This window comes from Cornus florida, unplaced genomic scaffold (assembly GCF_030987335.1).
Source record: "Cornus florida cultivar Cherokee Brave unplaced genomic scaffold, ASM3098733v1 CherokeeBrave_3.0.0_Hap2_Chr08, whole genome shotgun sequence".
Taxonomy (NCBI): Eukaryota; Viridiplantae; Streptophyta; class Magnoliopsida; order Cornales; family Cornaceae; genus Cornus; species Cornus florida.
The window spans coordinates 71,570,994-71,589,919 of record NW_026775578.1 but is presented as its reverse complement, the minus strand read 5'-3'; the positions used below and the strand labels follow the sequence as shown (position 1 = coordinate 71,589,919).

The 18,926-nt window shown below is 35.6% G+C and overlaps 1 protein-coding gene across 3 annotated transcripts in view; it reads left to right on the top strand.

Annotated features, from left to right (window-relative positions):
* Positions 1-18,926, top strand: part of LOC132268111 (laccase-14-like) — a 49,734-nt gene that overhangs the window by 21,347 nt on the left and 9,461 nt on the right. For 2 of the 3 annotated variants that reach the window (XM_059768847.1, XM_059768846.1), the window contains exons 2-8: positions 7,364-7,515; positions 7,596-7,840; positions 7,941-8,066; positions 8,184-8,781; positions 9,411-9,772; positions 10,894-12,090; positions 16,741-16,797. In XM_059768847.1, the coding sequence (XP_059624830.1) occupies positions 7,364-7,515; positions 7,596-7,840; positions 7,941-8,066; positions 8,184-8,781; positions 9,411-9,772; positions 10,894-11,075 (1,665 nt within the window). In that variant the 3' untranslated portion in view covers positions 11,076-12,090; positions 16,741-16,797. The remainder of the gene's footprint in view (positions 1-7,363; positions 7,516-7,595; positions 7,841-7,940; positions 8,067-8,183; positions 8,782-9,410; positions 9,773-10,893; positions 12,091-16,740; positions 16,798-18,926) is intronic. The other variant, XM_059768848.1, reaches the window with a different exon arrangement.

Genomic DNA, 18,926 nt, shown 5'->3' with positions numbered 1-18,926 from the left:
TATCAAGCAAGTAATTAAAGGATTGAGAGAACAAGAGAGAGAGGTCTTGGAACTTAGAGATCACCACTAAGCATCACTTTTCTCTACACTCAATTCACAATTAATGAGGGGAAGACATATATTGCAACAAGAGTGAGTGTGTGTGGTTGTTTCAACAAGCATGGATGACCAATTAAGTGTATATTGTCTAAACAACATAATGAATAGTACAATATATCAAAGTAAGCCATTAATCCTTCTTTAATCTCACAATCTAAACACATCACAAAATTAGAGAAATATACTACTTGCATTCATAAGTGTGGAACATCAAATAACAAGTATGGATTGTCCTCCCATTTAACAACTAAGGTAACTGCACTACATCTAAGCTAATGACATGAAAATTAAACTAATAAGACTAAGGGAGAGGCACAATCCATCATGAAATAAGTATGAACCATCAAATAAACCACAAGAGCATTATATTAAGCACTATATCTTGACAATCTCTGGATTTATAGCATTAATACACATAGACATGCATTAACAACACAAGAAATAGAGATAAACATATGAACATCTATTTTAGCATACATAGACATATGGATAGAATGAAATGGTCACTTGGAAGTATTAAACCACACAAATCATTGAATAAACAAGATTTATGTATATAAATATGTCAAAACATGTATTACAACACAAATCCCCTCAAAAATACATGAATCAAGATAAAGAAAGTATGCTTTGGGCCAACTCTAGCCCCAAGAGAATGTCTAGCCACTCATGGATGGTGTCCTCCAACCCTCAAGGGCTATCTCTATGGTAGAAATGTTCCTCTTCTTGAAGTAGATGGAAAACCTCTCAAGAATGTCTCTAGCCTCCTTTTTTTTTTTTCTTCCTCTCTAAGAATTGTCTCTAAAAACTATCTACCAAAAGCATATCTCTAAAAATATATGTGTAAAACTGACTCATATTCCTTATATAAGTAGCTCAAATGTCACACCCAATGGTCTAGGCTCGTACACAAGAGCTCCTCCAATGATTACACAATGAGACAACTTTTAATGAGCTGGAAATATATTTTTTTTGGATTTGAGAGGGTTCGATCGATTGAACTTGTGCTGTGATCAATCGAACATGACTGAGATCTATCAAACTTTGGCTGGATCGATCGAACTTAGTCGGATCTTTGGATAAGGACAAAAGAGCTTGGATCCATCTTGAAATGTCTAGATCGATGAACTTTCAATCGATCGAAATATACTTGTGATTGATCGAACCTTCTGAATTCCATACTTTGCTTCAATCTACTTCCACTTTGCTCCTTTTTTCCATCCAGCTTGAGTTAGCTTCTTTCAAGCTCTTATTCGGCTGAATTAGCTTATTTTGGGGATAAGCACCTAAAAAGGGCAATAACACAAAATTAGTCTAAAATGGGAAAGTAAGATAGATAAAGGTCCTAGAATACCTAAGCTTAAAGGGTTTAAATGCGTAGTTTTCAGTGCTCATCACATATTATTGGGATGAGGATTAGCAGGGATAAACAGAAATGTGACGGCCCATGTTTCGAAGAACCCGGTGCGTCTATGATTGACCCGAAATTGATCCAATAACGAATCCCAAATGCGAAAGCAAGAAAAGAGAAAGGGTGTCTAGAGATGAATTCCACCTCTAAGACACCGAAGTGACTTCCCAAGAAGTCATAGAACTCATAAGAATACAACGTGGACGCTAAGGTTTTAAAACAGACAAGTTATGCCTATAGTGGTAAAATGGTCTTTTGAAATAAAAAGTGTATACTGATATACATACCATTGGATAGATAATGAAAAATTAATAAAATTTGACTCAAAAATCGCTTGATTTGGAGTTAGAACGAAGAAGATATGAATTTCTGAAGTTTTTGAAAAATTTACCAAAAATGTTCCCAGTGAACAGTGGATTTGCTGCGACTGTGTTTTTGTCGAAACGTGCGATTTTCAGGGCTAAAATGAAACTTTTTGGAAAACTTTTGTGAAGAAACCCCCCTAAAAAATGAGCTTTATAATCAACCATGGTTTGAAACAAAAATAATTTTTAACCTAAAAGGACCAAAATGCCCCGAGATTAAATGGGTCGGGAAAGTAAAAACATGCTAAAAATTTGCATACATTCAAAACATCAAAAGTGTTTGGCCCTTGGCCTCATTACAAACCTGTTAAAGTAGAGTCAAAATAAGGTACTTATATTCATATTACATGCCCAAATGGAAGCGTGTCATGCTTCTAAACTACTTATACATTAACAACAAAAAAAAGGTAAACAAAACATGCTAACATTTGCATGTCAAAATTATACAAAAAATGTCCATGTGAGCCAAGTCAAGCTATTGTTGTTGAGTATCCAAAAACAATTTCTCCTTACCTGAAAAAGACCCAAATCAACTAGGTGAGTAAACGAGTTACTCAGTAGGATAATGCGTATGTGTATAACCTAAAGTTTCAACAGTTTTGCAAGTGTAATATAAACGGTTACACGTGGTATATGCCACCTAATATCTATGTTCAAGTGGAACTATGGGATCATCCTAAAGCTATCATAAGACATTTTAAACGCAAACCACAATAATTGGAGCAATTAAACAACATTGGAATAGCCAATACAAAACAGCAAGTTACAACGTCTTAATGTTATATATTAACTTGGAACGAAAATGTGAAATCAAACAAATGTGGATATACTTGGACATCTCATCGGAATAAAACCAACATGTTTGGTTCCTTTTAGGTTACTAGCCTATGGGCAACCTCCCTAATTGTGCACTAAGTTTGGGGGAAACTCGTATCTCCTGCACTAGAGCCGTGCCCTATGATATCAAATCAAGCTACAACTATGATATCATTATATGAAATCCATTCATTAAAGTATACAAAAAGTTCCAAATCCATGATTTAAACATCAATACAACATCAAATACACAATTAAATCAATGGAAATAATTACATAGAATTTCTAAAATTACACAATTAAAATCTTTAGATTTCAAAACATCACTAAATGAATTCAAGTTAAAGATTAAGTATAAGCCTTAAATAAAACAAAGCCCTAAGTTAATTTCATGTTATATATATCTATATACAACCCTAAAATTCAAAAATAACATGTAAACAATGTATATCAACTCTAAGAACACAATAAAACAATAAGGGTATAAATATAAGACATTCCCTACCTCACTAGAGGATTGAACCTCTAGAATCCAAGCAAACGAAATCAAATGGAAAAACTGAGCAAAGATATTCTAGAGAAGGAAGGAGGAAGATTTGGTTTTCAAGGTGGAAGACCAAAAACGCAAAGGAAGGGTGTCAAAAATCAGAAATATCGGCTAGGGTTTCAGGGTTTATCAAAGTACCTCACTAGAGGATTGTTCCTCTAGAATCCAAGGCAAAAAAAAGTAAATGGAGAAACTGTGAAAAAATGTTCTAGAGAAGGAATAGAGGAAGATTCTGTCTTCAAGGTGGAAGACCAAAATCTCAAGGGAAGGTGTTCGAAAATTAGAAAGGGAGGCTAGGGTTTCAAGGTTTATCAATGTACCTCACTAGAGGATTCCGTATTTGAGATTCATTATCGCATTGGTTTCAGGTTAATCACAGACGCATCTGGTTCTTCGAAACACGGGCCGTCACAAAAAATGTACTTTGCAGTTGTCTTAGGTTGAGTACGTTGAACGGGTTCTGAAAAGGTTCAATGTGATTAATAATGTTAAGGCATGCCTTTAGCTAGTCACTTGCGATTATCTCAAGATCAGTGTCCAAAGATAAAGGGTGAGAAAACTTTCATGGCTCAAATTCAGTATGCCTCAGCCATTAAAAGTTTGATGTAAGTCATAGTGTGCACAAGACCAGACATTGCATATTGTGTGGGAGTAGTAAGCAGGTTTATAAAGGATCCGGGCAAGCTACATTAGAAGAAATGAAGTGGATATTGAGATATCTGCAGGGTACCACATATAGATGCCTATGTTTTAGAAAGGGCAAGGTGAAGCTATAAGGGTATGTAGATGCAGACTTTACTGGTGAGGTGGATCACATAAAAAGTATTACTGGGTATGCTTTATAGTGAGTACAACTGCAGTTAGTTGGGTTTCACATATACAGAAGATTGTAGCATTATCTACTATAGAGGAAGAGTATGTGGCAGTTACAGAGGCCAATAAGGAGATGGTTTGGTTACAAGGTTTGTTGGCAAAGTTGGGATTCGAACAACTGAAGTGTGTTTTGCACAGTGATAGTTAGAGTGCGATACATCTGGCAAAAAATTCAGCATTTCATTCAAGGACCAAACATATAGGACTATTAGTATCACTTCATTAGATCATTGTTAGAAGATTGAGTGTTGACACTTGAGAAGATACTTGGAACTAAAAATCCAACTAACATGTTGACCAAGTCACTGACTATGGAAAAACTCAAACTGTGCGCAGCTTTAGTTGGTTTTCTAGCTTGAAGATAAAGATGAGTGCACCAACATGCATTAAACATGCAGGCGAAGATAATGGAATGAGTTTACAAGTGCTCCAGCTTCCAAGTAAGAGATTGTTGAGGTTTGTGGAGTATGATCATGTGTTGGGATCACGTTGTGAAGAACTTGGAGCTGTCAAATTTGTAGATTTTGATGTTCATTTTAGCTATAGACCAAAATGGACCTATCCTAATATTTTGAATTGGTTCCACTTATGGCATTGCGAAGTTATGTTGGCTACTAGCCAAAATAAACTGGTTCCGTTTTTCTGAACCGGTCCCGCTTGGGTTCTGGAACGATGTTTTGTCAAGATGTACTAGTTACCTTTTTTTGGAACTAGTGCGTGAATTGTTTCCAAGTTAATTTATGACTTTCCAAAAAGGCAAGATGTGTGAGCTAGGCAAGTTATGTTCCTTTGTCTAGGATAATTTCTATCAACCCTAATCAGATTTTAAGGCAGAGTTTGAATAATTGAATTAATTTGTGCCTACATAAGAGAGAACAATAGAGAGAGACTGAGAGGAAATTCTCCATTGTAATCCTATATCTTTTTCATAGTGAAATTTGTTCGGCGTGCTCCGTGGACATAACCCTATGTTTTAGGTGAACCACGTATATCTCGTGTTCTTGTGTGTGATTGTTTTTTATTTTTCATGCTTACTTGTTTTACTCCTCGGACATCATTGATTTTGGGTTTCCGCACACAACTAGTACTAGAGCATTCGACTGTTTGGTTTTTAATGAGTAATAACCCCAAGGGGTTGGCTCTAGTGGTGAAGCCTGGGACTTAGTGCCTCATAAAGCAGAAAGTCTCAGGTTCAAATCTTCTCGAGTGCAATCAATTCTTTAGGGGTTATGACCGCAGACTTAGTATGAGTTTTACCTAATTCATGTGGAGGAATCGCTTTTCTTTGGTACGTCCTGTGGATTAATCAGGGCGAAGCCCTGGACACCTTGATTATCGAAAAAATAATCTAAGTAAATGAAAAATGCTACCAGGAATACATTAACAAATCCATGCAACATTCACTCAAGTTAGAAAATTGGATGATCTTTTTTCAAATTTTTTGTCTAGACCTCTATTGGAACTTTGAATTACTGTTACCAGAGATATGGTAGCCATAAATGATAGGGGAGATATGGTACATTATATCCCATGATTTATGGCTACCATATCTCCGCTAATAATTACTTTACTTATATATATATTATAGAGAGAGAGTAGTGATCTCTTACTGCCGTAGAGTACGAAAATTCTTCTGCAGTTTCTATAACAACCATTTGATTAAATCTAATGGTCAAATTCCAAATCTACATATATGGTTTCCTTTTAATACAAAACCACTATCAGTATTTTTAGTTTCCAAATGTAATATTTACCAATACCACTAATTACAACAATAAAAGGTAAGTATCAAAAAAAATAAAAATAGAAATCTCGAAATCACGTCTCCCACTAATCGGATTTTTGTTTTCTTTGAGGAAAAAAAATAATAATGTGTTAGAAAATTACATCCATTACTTGATACTAACATTGACATTTCCTATTTGTTTAAGTGTGAAAAATAAATTAAAATTTACACTATCGACAAACGAAACATAGGCTCAAAGATAATAAAAAATTAAAATAAAATCTCTCTCTCTCTCTCTCTCTATATATATATATATATTTATCCACTTGAGTTGATCAAGGTAACCTGTGATTTGCACAACACTTCACCCATAAAAATTTAATAGATTATAATTTAAATTATTGTATACCTTCCTAAATACATGATATTTAAAAATTAAAAATTAATTTTATTTTTCTATGGCCCCTTTGTTACAAATTGTCTTCTCTTCCTTATTAATTTTGTTTTATTTTTTTCCAGATTCTAACTAGTTGTAAACACATTCAAGTATATTAGTGTCATAGTAAGTCTGCACAATATCTTGTTTCTAGTTCTACTATAATAACAAATATTTATTGACGTAATGAGGTAATTCACTACAAAATATGCTAATATTCTATGAAATTTCATATTTTCTTTGTAAATTAGTTATTTTTCTTAGTGTTTTCGTTAATATTGCTATTATTAAACTATCATCAAATTTTTTTTTTTTTTTTTTGGTAAGTTAAAAAGGCATGAAAGGCAGCTAATTAAGATGTAAAGTTATAACAAAGACATCAATCCACCACTATTATTACATGACAGCCCCATTTCGATTTGATCACATACCAATTACAGGATACAACAAATTGAAAGATTTTATCATGGCTATTAGGTTTTGGGATACTAGTCATCAACTCTAGCATATGAACAAAAATGTTTTGAATCATTGAATGAATGTAGAGTTTGAAAGAACCAAAAAAAAATGCTTGCTTTTAAAGACTCATTTAAAATTCAATGATTATTTATTGTCTATCTCTAGAGGAGAATCTAAATGAGGACATCTTCACGTCTTGGACTTCTGTAATTTCTTTTTCTCACTCAAAAGATTAGGCAAAGTCAACTTTAGTATTAAGTGATGGATACAATTTTGTAAAACTTTTTTTTTTTTTTATTTTTTTCAAAGAAAACAAAAATTCTAAGATGTGATTTTCTAGAAAACTATTTTTATTTTTTTTGGTACTTATCTTTTATTGTTATAATTAGTGGTATTAGTAAATATTAAATTTGAAAACTAGAAATAATGATACTGGTTTTGTAATAAAAAGAAAGCATGTAGGTGGGTTTGGAATGTAACCATTAAATTTAATCTAATGGTTGATATAGAAAGTGCGGAAGAATTTTCTTACTCCATGGAGAGCAAGAAATTAGGTGACAATATTAATTTACAAAAAATATGAGTATATCTATGGGTCTCTTTCCTATAATTTATGGATTTTGGAGTTCAGGTGAAGGAGGATAATTTTACGAGGTTGTGCGTCACCAAAAGCATGTTGACAGTAAATGGAAGTTTTCCAGGCCCAGTGCTTCGCGTCCACAAGGGTGATACAGTGTTTGTTAATGTTCACAATAAAGGAGACGAAGGAGTCACTATTCACTGGTAATAATAATAAAAAAAATCTTTCATAAGAAATAAAAATAAAATAAAGGACTAAAATTGATGCATGTCTACATTTACAGGCATGGAGTTAAGAATCCTGGAAATCCATGGTCTGATGGTACAGAGCACATCACGCAATGCGCAATCCAACCGGGTTCAAACATGACTTACGAGGTTAAATTTACAGCAGAAGAAGGGACCTTGTGGTGGCATGCCCATAACGATTGGACACGAGCCACGGTCCACGGTGTCATCGTTGTTTTACCTGCTGTTGGAACCACTTATCCATTTCCCAAGCCTGATGAGGAAGAAATAATTGTTCTTGGTATGCATACAAATATATATGCATTCATAAAGCAATCCTAATTACATTTGCATAGCAAAGCCCCGCACATCTTATTCCTCCTTGCCTTTTCTACTTGCAGCAGCATGGTTCGTCGAAGATGTGAATAGAATGGTTTCTCATAGCCTAAAAAAGGGACAGGATTTCAACCGTTCAAATGCTTTCACAATCAACGGCCAACCAGGAGATCTCAATCCATGCTCCAATGGTACATATATATATATATATATATCAGCTAATGTATGTATGCATCAGTACTTGCTGCTTCTGTAGTAGTGGCAGCATTGAGCCATATACCTAGTTAATCATGTTTCACATGTTGCAGAAACAATGTACAGATTGGTAGTTGACCATGGCAAGACTTACCTACTTCGAATACTAAACGCAGCAACAAACCAGGAACTCTTCTTCTCAATTGCGCAACACAATCTCACAGTTGTAGGATTAGACGGGGCTTACATCAAACCTATAGTCACCAATTATATCATGATAGCCCCTGGACAAACAATGGATATTTTGGTCACTGCAAATCAGTCTCTCAGTCACTATTACATGGTTGCCCGGGCTTATTACAGTCCAGATGGTGATAAGTTTGATCACGCAGCCGCCACAGCAATTCTCCAGTACAGAGGAAACTACACTCCGCCAGCCTCTCTAGTCTTTCCAACTCTACCTGCTTACCATGACAATGAAGCTGCTGATAACTTCACAATCCGCTTCAGGAGCTTAGCTAGCGAAGACCACCCAGTAAATGTTCCGAAGGATTTCACTACGCGTCTGTATATAGCAGTTTCTATAAACACATTTTACGTTCCGGAGGGCTCACCATTGCAGGAAGAGTATAACGAGCATTGGCTTGATGCAAGCTTGAACAACATAAGTTTTAACTTCCCACGTACCAATATTCTGGAAGCCTACTACAGGTATTAATTACTATTGCCCATGAAACTTAGAATACATAGTTGTGAGTAAATTTATGTATATAAATGTGTGCATATACATGTATGTAACTAATGCATAAGACTGCAACTTCTTCTTGGCCGTAAGTAATTGAGTATAAACTAAAAAGGGTAAACTAATGTACAAAGTTCAAGGGGGCATACCCCAAGTTAACCACATCTATAAATCGAGAAAGTCTCTGATATTCTAAGTGTATTTACACGTGGTGCCCCTAGTCCAGGGACAATCATGAAAACTCTCATTTTGTGTTGATACACTAGAAATGGAGAATTTTCAATAAAAAGTATATGACTTTCCATCAGCTAGGGACACAACATGAACAATACCCCTGGCGTATTGTAGACTTTCTCCTATAAAACTCCCACTCCACCAAACTAAAAGAAACCAAAATAATACTTTGCATCTCACAGTGTAGAAGTGGATATACTAAGTAGATAAACAAAGAAAGAAAACATGCGTAGAAGGGATCAAAATAAAGCCAACATGATGCCTAACAAAATCTTTGTAACGGCATCGCAGAGAATACATATTTGTTTCAATCCGAATTTGAAAATGATTTGATATTACTGTAAAATGTTTTTCTTTTTTACAGGAACTTGAGTGGGATTTACGACACACATTTCCCAGATGAACCACCCAAATATTATGATTTCACGGGACCAGATTTGGGCTCAGACAACTACACAATACCAAGCGTGGGGACGGAGGTGAAGGTGCTGAACTATAATGAAGCTGTGGAGATAGTGTTCCAGGACACCAATGTGTTGAATACATCACAGAATCATCCAATGCACCTGCATGGATTTAGCTTTTATCTGGTAGGAGCTGGTTATGGGAATTTCAACAACGAGACTCATCCAAATTCTTATAACTTGGTTGATCCACCTTTACTTAACACGGTAGGAATTCCAAAGAATGGTTGGGCTGCCATCAGATTCATAGCAGATAATCCTGGTAAGTAACTTAATTCAGAAAATTAGATGTAGGATGTCAGCTTGGACCTAAAACCTAGCAACTAGGTTTAATTCTATTGTCTATGAATGACGGGTGGGATGAAGAAGTCTCTAGGAAATGATAAAGATCGAGAGTCTTACTTCTTTCTGTCTGCTTGAAAAAAAGGAAGAAAAGAAATGCCGTAGATTTTATCATCAATCAAAATCTTCTTACAATAAAGGAAGAATCTAAAATAAAATTGCAAGTGTCTTTCTCTTCCTCTCTTTAATTTGGTTTGGTGGGCGAGGAAAACAATCCGACCTCCTCTATCCCTCCCTTTCTTCCCAACAAACTTGGATAGGAGGAGTTGAGGGGAAAAAAGAAAAGGAGAAGAAGAAGAAAGGAGTAGGGAGAGTTAATTTACATCATGTTTGGTTTAAATATGAGGGAGAAAAAAGAGAGAAAATGAGGTAGGAGGGATTTGTTAACCCTTTATATAGTAATTTTCCATTTCTTTCAAAGGTAGGAGATGAGAATTACCTTTAGTTAATTTGTGAATTTCTGCTTTTACATATTAAAACATTTCTTTCGTTTCCTTTGCTTTTCCTTTCTCTCTCAAAAATGATGATGGATTTACTACTATTATTTCCTCTTTTTTGCTTCATTATCTAAAAATGTGCAGGGTTTAATACTAATCATCTACTTTTCTTTCTTTTTCCCCCTCAAGTCTTAGTTAGTACTATAATATCCTTTCCTTTTCTTTCCCCTACTTATCACTTATCCTAATTTACTGTAACAACTTTATCAATTATTTTTCTTTTCCTTCCTCCCCTCCCTGTTAGTCCTTCAAATATTCCCTTCTAAGAGACCAACTGACTAAGAGCTTAATCAAAAAAATTGGCCTCACTCAAGAAGTATTTGCACACCCCCCCTCCCTATCTTTTAAGGCAAGCCTTAATTAGATAAAATATTACTCGAGATTTACACATACATCATCATTAATTATGACTAGATCTATTTGATTGATCCTATGATGCTCCTATATAACAAAAAAAAGGCTTCGCCTATTGGTTAAAATTAGTACTATCTCATTAATTTTAAAAGTGACAGATTCTTAAAATGATAAATGATGACTTCTGTAGGTGTATGGTTCATGCACTGTCACATGGAACGACATACTACCTTGGGTATGACCACTGCTCTCATTGTGAAGAATGGCGACACCTCTGAGACGAGTATGAGTGAGCCCTATCCTTACATGCCAGAGTGTACAGTTCCACTGGACTCCAAACTCCAGGCATCAAAGTTTTCGGGAGAAATATGAGCTAAAGATTGTCATTTACCCTAATTTTTCAATATTATATTTCCCATATGTTGGTTCTGTTATTCACCAAGGTGTGTTTCCCTATTTAATGTCAAAAACCTGTATTTCTATGCCTTATGTCTGTGGAATAGTGCACTTTGTCTTAAATCATCTTTGAGTGGCTGTATGGTCTTTTACCAGCCTATGATAATATCTCACAAGGATTTGAGGTAGTACAGTGCAGTCAATATATATGATCAGATCATTATCCTGTGTAAATTGAGGTTCACAACCTCATATTTGGCTACAGGTCTCTTCAGGGGAATTAATGTATTTTTACAGCTGTTAAGCATATTTATACACTTGCTCGAATAGATACATTGCATAAAATGGCATTGTTTGACCCTACATTGTGGAATATACAGTCTCAAGATAGGTATTGAGCTGCAGCTGACATGTGTTGTTTGAAGGGCAATTTAGTCTTTCTACAATGTGTATAGATATGTGACACATGGCTGTGGTCCTTGATTATATATTCATACACTGATATTATATTGCTTAGAGGCTAAGTTTTGAGAAAGGATCCATTGCAACCTCATTTACATGAGCTGTATACGCTGGTGCATAAGGTGACAAAACATGCTGAGGTGGCAGGGGTACAATTGTCCTTTTACAGTGAGAATGTCAGAATTGTCCTTGTGCAATCATTGGCTAATGGTGATAGCTAACACTCTGTGTGAAGGAGCCAAGTATTTGTGCTGCTCTATACATATGCTGCTATAAAGTTTTTAAGTTTAAGGCTGATACCGAAAATCCAAAAGGCAACCTGCATTGCAATTCTCTCGAGACCTTCCTATGAGCCAAGTTTTCTGAGCTCATTGATTATGATTCACACCAGAAAAACCTACTAGATCAAGCCTTATTTGTGTACTTACTATGGAGATTATGCTGCTATTAAGGCTGCTGGTGCAAGGGCTGGACTAAGGTGTGAAGCTGAGCTCAAGGCTGCTGTGGTGCCAACTGAAGACTGTTTCAGGTATATTTGAGCTTATTACACTTGTTTGGCACATGTTCTTGAAAATCTATATGCTGCAAATGAATTTGAACTACAAGGGCTGCTGTTTATCTTGTTTTATGGTTTAGTGCTGTGATTCAAGTATAGATTGGTCATGTCTTGCTATTCCATGTTTGATTTATATACCAGCAAGTCTATATTGATGGATTAAGATTGTAGAAGTTGGCTGTTGGACTGAACTATAGTTTGCCTCGGTTTTGACTGACCAAAACCCCAAGGCTTTTCTATGAACTACTGTTGTGAGGCTTTTTTTGTGAACATTGTGATATACTCATGCTGTAATCCATCTGTTTAGCATCTAAGCATGTGTGATATACTGATACAAGGCTGTGGATGGGATTTCTGAATTATTGAGACTCGAATTTCCATATTTACCCCTCAAACCTTAGCTTTCGCAGAAAGGGTATCTGAGGTAGTGAAGTGGATTGTTGAGGTGTCTAACCTATCCTACTATAGGTAAAGACTTGTGTTTCATTGATTTACATTTGTTACAATGTATTTGGTGAGTTGTTAAAGCTTGCAGGGTCCAAGCAAGGTAGGACAGGGGGAGTGCAGTTTGCACATTGTGAGCTACTGTGTAGAGGCTGTGAAAACTAGTGTCTAATCTTATAAAAGGGTGTGTGCAGAGAGAGACAGCTAAGTGTGTAACTACTTGTATACAGCTAGTGGATAACTTATTGGCTGAGGCCAAGAACCAAGGTTTTCCCTATTTGAGAGGATTTCTTTGTACTTCCTGTGTTATAAGCCTTGTGAGTTGTTGTTGAGCTATCTGTCATATGGAAAGGATTTTAAGCTGACCAATTCACCCCCCTTCTCAATCTAACAATTGGTATCAGAGCTTTGATCTGCATTGTAAGATTCTAACAAGCCTGTAGCTGCTCTTAGCAATGGATGAAGATCAAGTCACAAACAAAGCCCCAGGGTTTGATGGCTCAAATTATGATTCTTGGAAAACCAGAATGGAAGCCTTCCTGATGTCTCAATCCTATGATGTGTGGCATGCCACTATATATGGCATTATAGTTCTCAATCCAGCCAATCCCTCTGCTAATGACAAACTTATTGTGGCTAATGATAGTAGAGCCAAACATGTTCTATTATGTGCTTTGAAGCAACAAGAGTTTACTAGGATAAAAAATTGTAAAACAACAAAAGAAATGTGGGAGTCCCTTAAGGTTGTTCATGAAAGAAATAATATCATTAAAGAAAATAAGATACAGATTCTAAAAGTCTAATATGAGAGCTATAGAATAAAGGAAAGAGAGGTTGTAGCTGAATATCTATTCAGAATCAATGACATAGTCAATAACATAAAGGCACTTGGTGAAGATATCAAAGACTAATGTACGTAAGAAGATACTGAGGTCTCTCACACCTAGGTTTAATGCCAAGGTCACCATTCTTGAAGACAAAGACCTGTCACAAATGAAGATAGATGATTTACAAGCCTCCCTCACAGCATATGATATGAGGATAGGTGCTCTAACTCATCAGAGAAGATAAGCTGCACTTAAAGCCAAAGAAGTAGCTGAAGAAGTTGAACCAAAGTCTGAAGATGGTGATCTAGAAGAAGATGAAGTAGCCTACTTGGCTAAAAAGTTTAGAAATTTCATATTCAAGAAGTAAACTCAACCATAAAACCTAACCTGCTATGGTTGTGGTAAGACAGGTCACTATGTGTTTAACTGTCCTACCTCAAAAGGGCAAAAACAAAGAAGAAATGAAGGTTTTAACACCAAAGGTAGATTAAGAAAAAAAAAAAAAAAACACTTGTCTCAAACTGGGATGTTACTCCTAAAGAAGAGAAACCTGGAGAAGTTCAAGAAGATGAATACCTCTTCATGGCCATCCTTGAAACACCGCAAGCTTTTGTTGAAAGTAAAGAAGAAAGTGATTTTGAAGTTAAAGAAATTCTGAAAGAATGCGAAAGACTTGTAGTGAAGTGTGTTCAACAGAAGTCTCAAATCAAGAAACTAAATTCAAAACTGTTGAGGTCCAAATAGCTACTTATTAAACACTTTATACTTAAGCTATCAACTATGTGTTCTATATCTTTAACCTTCTTTGGCCTTCTAAAGTCTAAGTTCAACTCTGTGTGGACTACCAAAAGGTGCAAAGATGAACTCTCTCAGGCTCTTGAAAAGAGATCTTTGAAGATGATTGAAATTTAGAAGCATTCTACTAAACAATTGGGTAAGAAAGGTATTGGTTACATCTGCGATACAGCAGCAAAATGTAAATAGACTCACTCTGTGTTTGTCAAAGCCACAACAGGTGAAGTGTATGCAAGATTTCCTATTATAAAACCCTCAAGAAACAAGTTTAACATCTGTGATAACACTTACAACACCCTGAAGCTCAATGGGAGTGACTTTGTTATATCAAACCTAAGGAAATTCAAAGTTACTAAGATGTATGTGAAGAAGTTAGATCAAACTTATGCTCAGAAACTTAAAACCAAAAGGTCCCTTGTGAAATCTCAATGGTGTGGATGTCTAAGAAGTTGAATGTTGTAAGTCGGCTGGTCTACACAGCTTTTAAGGCTTGTAATACTAATGACAAGTGGTATGTTGACAGTGGTTGCTTAAGACGTGATAATTCTAAATATGTTTCCCTAAAGAAATTTGATGGTGGAAATGTGGTCTTTGGAGACAACCAAAAGGTTAAAATTGTAGGAATTGACATTATTAATAGGTCTGAAGAATTACCCGAGATCACTGAAGTTTTACTTGTTAAAGGACTCAAACACAGCCTTCTCAGTGGGAGTCAACTGTGTGACAGTGGTAAGAAAGTGTGCTTTAATAAAGAGAGGTGCAATGTGGTTGGTCTCAAGTCTGAACAAGTTCTATTCTCAGCTCACAGATCCTCTAGAAATGTGTATACCATCACTAAAGAAGTTCAGACAAATCAATGTAATTTGATAACCTTTGATGAAGTTGTTGATAAGCATCAAATATTGCATATTTAAGCGCCCTTAATTGCATTAGTTAAGCCCATTATTTGAATTATGTATATAGATTTACTTTTGTGTTTTTGAAGGTCCAATTGCAAAAAAAGAATAAAAATAAGGTTTTAAAGGGTTTTGAAGCACAAGTCATTTCAGGCTTACATTTCAAGTGATCATAAAAAAGAAATAACATGAAGAGACAATGGATGCAATCGGAGCTAAAGAAAGAATTATGTGCCAGAATAGCATGCCTAGCGTCCGGACACAAGAACTAGCGTCTAGACGCTACCTTCCATAAGCTCGCATCTGGACACATGCTATGGCGTCCAGACGCCACATCATCAGGGCCTTGTGTCCGGACGTCGGTCCTCGAGTCCGGACGCAAGACCACGGGCCCCCATGTTATTTTAGTCTAATTTTGTCTATCTTGAGTGGGGGATTCAAATTTTAAACGAGGATTTGGAATTTTAAACTCACGTAAGGATAAAAGAGGGGGAAAGGCTGAAAGGCAGGAGTCTTGGGTTTTGATTTTGAAAAGATACAGAGAGGGAGGAGGATTTTTAGGGTTCTTGGAGGAAGCTTGCAACAATGGTGAGAGAGGGGATTCTATTCTCTTCTTCAATCCTGGAGGTTGTTACCATATTCATGAGAGGCTAAATCCATTTTCTAGGGAGTTGATGTAACCTAGCCAAGTAAACATGGTTTGATTTGTATTTCAATTTGGGGATTTTTATTATGTATATTCACTTTCATAAATTAGAAGTATTTACATTGACTTAATGTACTTTACATTGAATTGATGCATGTGTTTATCATATGAATATATATTTGTGTTGATTTGTTATCTTGTCTTAGAAATCATATTGATACAAGTATTACACTTGATTTCCTATAATGACAATGGGAAAGAATTTATGGAATGGTTATATTGGCATGAAGTTGAGCATTTATATAAGTTATACCTAAGGAAGATGGATCATGCTACACCCTTAGATTAATGTAGTTAGGTAGATGGTCTATACCAACTGAAGATAATCTATGATTTTTAATTAATTTCATATGCTGCAACATACTATTGAAGGACCTTGATAGGCCATGCCTAGGGAAGATAGTTTATACCATAATCTAGTTTAGGTGGATGAACCATGCTAACCAAAGATGGGTTATGCTTAGTCTTGACTGTATGATTTCTTGACAATGTTGTGGTAGTTTTATGCTTCTACACATCATTTTATATATATAATTGTCAATCACCAAGTTGAGTGCAAGTTTAACATGTTTATGAGGTTGAGGTGAAGTCAATTCTCTAGCCTTCTCTTTATAAGTTCAATCCATTTTATTCACTGTTTTATGAAAGTTAAATTAATAGGTTAAATGACAAACCAATTGATTTATCATCTCTATTATCAAATGGAGGAAGTAGTTGTATAATTCTGTTTGCCATAAACTACCAATCCTTGTGGTTTGACAACCCCCTACTCTAACATTAATCTGCAATAATGAATGTGTTATTGTTATAAGTGGTATTTTTAAGTGGTACACATTTATGCGCATCAACTTTTTGGCGTTGTTGCAGGGGATTGCAGACGGTTTTGTAATCAGAATTTAAAAATTGCTTCATTGTTTGATTGTATATATATATTTTCATATTTTTGTGTTGCTAGGGACTAAAGACTTTTCAGAAGATTTAATTACGAAATTTGAAGTCTTAAGGACTTTGGGTAAGTTTTTGAAGTTCCTAGTTATACTTTGTTGGGCCTTTGTCGAGGTTATTGCAAATTTCTTGTTTTATTCAGAGCAAAGGTCCTTGTCGTGGCCAATTTAATTTATTTTCATTATTTTTGAATTGAGGAGAAAGGGATCAATATATGTGGATGTATTGGTGAAGGGTTGTTGTGATTGTTGTGTTTGATAGTTGATGGTAGGTCGTAGATCATCGTCTTTACCACATCTTGAGGAACCAATTGATATCGCTTTACTTGAAAGAACTCTTAGGCAGTAAAGAAGGAACCTTAGGGATCCTGAAATTTTAAGAGAACTTGAAATTGAGGTAGATAAAATGACTAATGAACATGAGAATCTCGAAAATCCTAATGCTGAAAATGAAAATTTAGCACTAATGACTCTTAGGGACCATTTTGTACCCTCTATATACATATCTCCTTCATGCATTGTCATGCCCAATGTTGAGGCTCATCATTATGAGATCAAATCTACCACAATTTAAATGATTCCAACATATCATGGGTTTGATAATGAGAATCCTTATAAACATCTTGATGAGTTTTTGGAAATCTGCTCCACCATCTAGATGAAGGATTTCCCCCAAGATGCAATTCATATGATTCTCTTCCCATTCTCTTTGAAAGATAAAGCAAAATATTCGTTGAACTCTCTTGTTGCTAATTCCATCACTTCATGGGTCCAATTGCAACAAGAATTTCTTAAAAAGTACTATCATGTGAATAAGACCAATCAAATGCGTCGTTTCATTCTTAGTTTTTCCCAAATTGATGAGGAAATATTCTATAAGACATGGGAGAGACTTCAAGATTTTATGAGGAAGTGTCCGCACCACCAAATTCCAAAATGGCAATTGGTGCAAGCTTTCTATGATGGTTTAACAAAACCGCATATGGAATTAATCGATTCTTCATGTGGGGGCATGTTTATGTCCAAAAATCTAGATGATGCATGGACTCTACTTGAGAACATAAGTGAAAATTCTATGCAACATAGTTCTGATAGAGCTTCTACATCTAATGTGGTTAAAACCTCAAATTCATGTCAACCACGAACTCTTAGGCAAGAATTTTCTCAAGTGGATGCCATAGCCCACAAAGTTTTTCAGCTTGTGGCACCACATCTCTTATCTTCTCAGAATTCTTCATCAAGTGCTATGTGTGCACATTGCAGAAGTACTTTTCATAATGTAGAAGATTGCCCCACACCGAAGCAATTTTCTGAAGGTATGCCAGAACAGGTAAATGCCATGTTCTCTCGCCCTGGAAATAATATTTATTCCAATACATAAAATCCAGGTTAGAGAGATCATCCAAATTTCTCGTGGAGGCAACAAGCCCTACAAAATTCAGCATTCCAAGGTCATGGGCAATCAAATCAATCTAATTCTCAGTCTGTGAACCGGCCATTTCAAGCTTCTTCAAGCTACCGTCCTCCTTCATATAATGTGAATTTTTCCAATCAAAATCCTGTTCTTTCTCAACAATCTCAATTGGATGAGCTAGTAATTTCCAATAAGTAGATAACGGCTACTCTTAGTGGTTTGCAATCAACTGTGCAATTGGTTAATACTCATTCCCAATCAGTAGCTAATATTGAATCCCAATTGGGACAAATGGCTAATTCAATAAATCAACTTCACAAGAAGGACATAGGAAAACTTCAAGCTCAACCTGTGGTGAACCCGAAAGGGCAGTATATGATTGATGAGATCACTCCTTCGAATGGATCAAATCTTGAGCAAGTTCAAGCAATCACCATACTTCGGAGTGGAAGAGTTGTGGATAATAAGGTTGATGAAAAAGCTGAAATTCTTGCTCCCAAGGATTCAACTTCTTCATCCAAAAAATTGAAAGATAGTCTGGAAATTCTAAATCCGCCAATCCACAATGTTGAGACATCTTATAGGCCTAAGGCTCCTTTTCCTCAACGCCTCATAGAGTCCACACATTTTGGTAAAAAGGACAATAAAATTTAGGATATGTTTGAGGTCTTTAAACAAGTAAAGATCAACATTCCTCTCCTTGATGCCATTAAGTAAATTCCACCTTATGTAAAAATTTTTAAAGATTTGTGTACTCAAAAACGCATTTCTAAGAGCAATATT